The 6412-nt window shown below is 38.2% G+C and overlaps 1 protein-coding gene across 1 annotated transcript in view; it reads right to left on the minus strand.

The window, feature by feature from the left end:
* The window catches only part of LOC116064901 (roundabout homolog 1-like), a 93499-nt gene extending 88395 nt beyond the window's left edge, over nucleotides 1–5104 (minus strand). Inside the window, exons 1-2 of the mRNA XM_031320275.2 lie at nucleotides 4938–5104; nucleotides 451–577 (exon numbers count right to left, since the gene is read on the minus strand). Coding sequence (XP_031176135.1) covers nucleotides 451–532 — 82 coding nt within the window. The 5' untranslated portion in view covers nucleotides 533–577; nucleotides 4938–5104. The remainder of the gene's footprint in view (nucleotides 1–450; nucleotides 578–4937) is intronic.
* Between the last annotated feature and the right edge of the window lie 1308 nt (nucleotides 5105–6412).

The raw sequence follows: 6412 nt of genomic DNA on the forward strand, positions 1-6412 counted from the left end.
TTGTATTGGTAAATATATTCTTTCATTTTTCTCTCATCCACACAGAGCCAAAAATGACGTATAAGTGGCACCTTGATCAGGTGTTCAGAATGGCTGCCATAAGGGAGATGGTATTCTGTTTAAAAATATCCTTTTCCACAGCATGGGAAAAAAACTGTTTAGGTCCTTCCATCTTTGTATTACTGAAAATCTCTAAACCCTGACGGCCTTTTTAATAGCCAGCAGCGGCTTTTTGAGTTAATGCAATTCTTTTATAATATTTGCAACACGTTTTAATGACAGATTAAGGCTCAGTCATCTAAACACTGTCTGATCTTAAAACAATTAACATGTATTATTAATAAGCAATAAATGAATACAGCAACATATCAAGTCAGTCAGAGAAGAGAAAGAATAAATACTCTTGACATTGCTACGGCATGTGTGTCTGGTCATTGAAGAGATTCTCACCTGATGCGTGGCCCGGCTGCAGCTGGTTGACACAGAGCAGGCTGATGAGAAGGAATGTGATGGGTGATTGTACAGCCAGCATGATCCCCAATGGGCCTGGCTGGCCTTTCGGAAGGCCTTAATAAACCTGGAACCAAGAGACAGGTGCAGCTGTATAATTTATTGGGACATCACATACACTTCAGTTGAAATGTGAGCTGAGCTCGAGACATGCTGAATGAATGAAAAGATCAGTATACACTGTGCTCCAATGTTAGTCAGACAGCAAAATCCTTTGCTTTTATTTTGGCTTCATGCTTCTATTAATTTGACTAGAAAGGTAAGACCCATTAAGCCCTTTTTTGTAAAAGGTTTTCTGTTTTCTGTTCTATTCTTAACATTCTACAGTGAGTATTGCAATAAGGAAGGGAAATAACATTTAACTTTTATTACACTTTCATTAGCCTAATAAAGTCCTAGTATGTTCAAATCAGTTAAGACAATTTCTCTCACAAAGTGAAATCACACAAACTATATACAACCATGTTCCTGTGTGGAATTCCACTATAAAGAAGAGAGGAAGACAGATGGACTTTCCTCTGAAACCCACCCAGCATGCAGCCAAACGCAGAGTCTGTCTGTTTCAGTCTGATCCATCCACACATACCGAGGGAATGCAGATCACTAGGCTTCACTGTTGCTTTCCTATTATATTCCAACACACGAGTGAGCTCCTACAGTACTTCTTAAACATGCTCTCTGTGTGCTTTCTGCAAAACTGTGTGTACACTTTGTGTTCCATCAAAATGTCATGCGCTCATACATAATCCCAGTCAAACAGCATACAAACATGCTCACATTTACCTGCTGCACATTCCAAACCAGAACCCCCCAAACAAATACACACCCTTACACACACACACAACATAAAACACACCCTTGCTCTCAAGTGGGAATCGTAATGAAACATGGTGACAGCGCCAGGCGGGAGAAATAGGAAATCAGTTGTACTGATCAGCCATCTGTGGTACAAACCGCTTTGCAACTCATCCTAGCTGTCTGATGGACAGCCAGATTCTCTGGGATGCCTTGGCACCCTGTGCCCACCGACTCCATGCGCAACTTTAATTGCTCTGTGAAATGCACACCAACAGCCAACATTGTGAATATGCCAAAAACTTGTGATGGAGAACTACCTTTTCTGTATATGATGTAGAAAAAGGAGTTATTGTACATGTTTAATTTTTTGGCTTAGATTTTGGGTATCAATCTTTCATGAAATGGCTAAAAGGAGATGCTAAAATAGTTTGTTCTATAGATGATAAAAGATTGGAATGGCTTTTTCATTGTGATATCTTTCAACATATATATATATATATATATATATATATATATATATATTCTATTATAATCTATTATGTGGGCTTGGCTCATTTGTATGCATGACACAGCAATAAAAACTTGATTAAAGTAAAATAACCTCTACTGAGATTCTACAGTGTTTGGCCAATATAGTAAAGATGCTGAGGTTTCAAAAGCTGTGACAGCCAGAAACAATAATCTAACATTGTAATATAATATTCAATATGAATAATATTCATATTGAAATCTGCTGTACATCATCTACACAAGGATATATCACTAACATAATGAGGAAAGAAGATTGCATTTTTGTGGAGTGCTGAATATTAAATGTGGGTGGTAATAATAGTATTGCATTGTTTAGTTTTATCTAACATATCTTATGGTGAATACAGAAAGGAGAATGGCAGAAAGTGGGTGTAGAAGGAAAAAAACATAATAAATCCAAGATGTAATTTAAAAACATGCCAGTGGGAGGAAAAAGATATGAGTGAACCAGAAAAAAGCCCGTAAGTGTATGTGTAATATGTTGATAACTGCGGAGGAAAAATGTTACTTTCACACCAGGATGTGTAAAGCTGATATGAAAAGAAAAAGAAAAAAAGAATGGATCTAGTGAAAACAACAAAACCCAAGTCAGGGGTGCACTATGTGAAGATAAGCAGTCAACGCATGACAGAAAATGTTCAGTGAATTGAGCATTTCCAAATAACTTTGTGTTGGTCTTATTAGTATTAGTATTAGTATAATGAAGATAAGCACATGCACCCTATAAGTACAACATAATGTGTCATATACACCTGATGCTGTCCTCATAACTGAACAAACATGCACACGCACACATGCATGTACTGACCCTCAACACATGCAAATGCCCGTACTCAAAGAAATGCCAAAATATCTGTCATCTGCTGTGAGCTAATAGGGAGAGTCTGCAGATCGAAGGAGACTGCACTGCTGATTTCCCCTTCCTTCTTCTGCCTACTGGGGAATAATCACAGCTTACCATCTAACATATTGTCAATAAGACAGAACAGGAGCTCCCCCTATACCACAGCAGACAGATTGCATACTGCAGAAAGCACTGGAGCGTGAACAGAATCAGCTTTCAGCATCCCCCCTTCCCTTTCTCCCTCCTAAATGCAATCCCCTGTACTCATAGAGACAGGTACAGGCAATACAATATGTTATACCAGGGTTGCCATGTCAAAAGGTGCAAGGGAAATACTTAAATTCAACAGACACATTTACATTGGACGCAAATCAAAAGGAAAAGCAGACATATTTCACTGCACCTGTAGCATTTGCAGGAATATATGACTAAAACACCTAATGTAAATGTAATATTGTATTGGTTATTTTGATATAAGGCTAAACATATTTAAATATGTACACACATTGTAGACTCCGATGTGATGGGTAATCAACTGCTCTGTAGTACAACACCACCAGGGTGCTGAGTGAAAGTGGGGGGCATAACCAGGAAGTATGGTTCACTGACTTTCTTCAGCACAACAATTGGAGTCTAAAGAAAGACCACAGAGGGAGGTATATGTGGAGTAGAGGTTTGTGCTTTTGAGACAGATTCCGGTTTTGATGTACACACAAACCACCTGCATATATTACTGTCAATCAAGTAAGGCCATGCATTACACACTTTAACATTGTACAAGGCTCACTGTCTCCTCATGTAAGACTGAAGAGTTCTTATCAACACCTGGCAGTTATCGCTGACTGTGTCTTTGGGGAAATGGATGGGGAGACACATACAGGCTTTCATCACTGCCACTACAATGCATTACGGGAGCTATCAGAGCAAAACAAAGGATATTAAAAGTATAAGAGACAATGTCTGGGGCACCTGTCAGGGCTCATAGTGACAAGTCATAGTCAGCTGAGTCGGCATTGTGGAGGAGAAAAACTAGTCTAAGTAACGGATGATCCCATGGCCTAACCACAAGGGACAGTGACCTTTGGCCCCAGATGATAAATGACCCTGATGTCATGTCATATTAAAGACCTTAGACCACTAAACATGGCGTTAGCTGCATTTGCAAATAATGAATAAAATAAACAGTATGTTTGGTGTGGTATAAACATGTAATAAAGAATTTAGGTGTTAAGAGGAAAGGAGGAAATATTGATGATGACCACCCAAATGAGAACAGCAAGGTGCCTACTGCAGATAACCATTGTTTATCTCTCCTTGATAAACCCCGCAGACCCACTTGAAGGCATTTACAGATTAGGGGTTTAATAGGGAATGATCTGACAACACTCAACTTTAATGCTATTCATACCTCCACACTGTTCCCATAAAAACCTCATACCTTCCCTTTTTTGGCCAGGAAAGCCAGTTAAGGGCAACATTTTTTTTGAGTTGATAGTACAGCCAAATAAACTAAATCCACCAGATTAAGTGATCCTTTAAGATATGAGTTTGGATTTGCTTGAATGTAATTTTAGCAATAGTTACTTGTACACAGCCGTAGCTTAATCCCTTTAGGGGTTTTCAAAACCACTAAAGGATTTTTAGAACCAGAAGCCAGAGAAAATAAAATAACAAAAACAGCGAACATAGAGAAAGCTGAAGACCTTGCAAATTGTTTAGTATTTTACCTATTTTCAAAGTAAATGTGTAATCCAGTCTTCGTGTATGTAATTCAGTATATGTATGCCATCCTATCCCATTCCACTACATTCTGATTAATCAGCAATATGGATGACTGAGCTTTTATTCTTTAAATTTTTTTTTGGCTTGTTGGAACCTACGTAAGTACAGTAAAACAAATGATATGATCATTTTATACAATAGACTTGACTTTGAAATTTTCTTCTTTCAGTCAAAGTAAATATATGGAAGGAGAAATGCTAAAACATCGGAGATATACTCAGCAATTATTGTTTGTTTGGCAACATGCAATCATCTGAATACAAATAACATTCACTACAAATTTGTATCAGCCACTAATAACTTTCAGCACCACAGCACGTGGACAGCATCTGCTCCTGTATGAATCAATGGGCAGGGAAATAATTCAATTCCCTCTGAAGCCAGCTATGCCAAAAACATGTGAACTCGCAATAGTGACATTACTAAAGATACTAACCAAGCCTCAATGAAAGAGTACAACTTTACAACTTACCCCTCCAGGTTATTCCTCCAGCATTATTGCTCCATTTTTCTCTGGTAAAGCCAAATCGCTGCCAGTGTGTGTTTTTGAGGCATCCAAGTGAACAGCAGAGACAGAAAGAAAAAAGAAGATACAATGCGGACCTGTAAAAGAATGAGAAAAAAATCAAACGAATGAGCCTATGCCGAAGGAAAAGCCTAAATAATCCATCTGTGATCCAGGAGACGCTATCAGATGGGGTGCATACAAATCACAAAGCTACCTCTGCAGCAACCTAGGTCCAATATCCTCAGGGTCCTAAGGCTGCACTCAGACAATTTACTCTTACAGATTAAGCCTGACATCTCACACACTCAAGGACGTTAGAAAATGGTGAATTTAGCATTTAGATTTTCTTTTCTCAGACTACTAAAAAACGAGAAAATGTTTTTCGTCATTTTCCAATATTCTGTCATTTTTCTGTCATTGGGGACATCATGGACTACATACTGTAATTAATATGTGGAAAGTTGAAGACTATTCTGAATGCTGTACTGGTAAAGCAGTGTTCTGTAAATTCTGAAAAAAATCAGAATGTATTTTGAACATTTCTAGAGTGTCTGTCTTAAATATAGCAACACTTCTTCAACACTTTGTATTGCAAAGTGGGCTGTTATGGTTTGTCACAATTTGTAGTCCAGTACATATACATGGACTGAATATTTTTAATGGTTTTCCGAATGAAGCATCACAGCTCAAGCTAATTGCAGCAATAGGTAGAGAATCACAATGTGTGTTGTTGCAATACAGGGACACATCCCTGCATCGTGGTTCACAATCTGCAGAAAAGCATCCCACAGTGTCTATGTTCACTTGCAGCAAAACCAGCCCCTGTCTCTTTCACTCAGTGAAATTGAAATGGTTTTTGCCCATTTCTTTTTGCTACCTGCTTATTCCTATTCAGGTATATACAGTGGGGGTGTTGGAGCTTTAGCATGCATAGGCACCAAGGCAGGAAAATACCCAACACCACTATGGAGATAGCAAAGACAAACACATATAAACCAAAAGAAATTTTAGATTATTCAGTCCACCGGAACTCTGCCATTGTGTAAAGTCTCCCATTTTACACCCCTCTGTGCATTTTTCATGACCAGATCACTTGTGCAAACGTCCAATGAATAGTTGTTTACAAAAATTGATTTTTTTTTTTAAATTTTATTATATTGGAAACAATGTCCACAATGACTGATGAATGCATCTTCTTCTGTGTAATGATGTGTGTAACAAAAGGAGAATTGATCCGCAACACTGTTCAGCAGCTATTTATTCAATTCAGTCTACCATCCAGCAGTGTGAGGGTCTCAGTGGATTGCACACATCAGCCAAATACGCAGGTGCTTTGGTTATAATTTTGTGTTGCATTCATGTAAGCCAAACAGCACAATTGTATGTTCATTGATGTTGTTATGAAAAGCATTCAAAAGCCTGTCTGATAAATCCTCTTG

This window comes from Sander lucioperca, chromosome 13 (genome assembly GCF_008315115.2).
Source record: "Sander lucioperca isolate FBNREF2018 chromosome 13, SLUC_FBN_1.2, whole genome shotgun sequence".
NCBI lineage: Eukaryota > Metazoa > Chordata > Actinopteri > Perciformes > Percidae > Sander > Sander lucioperca.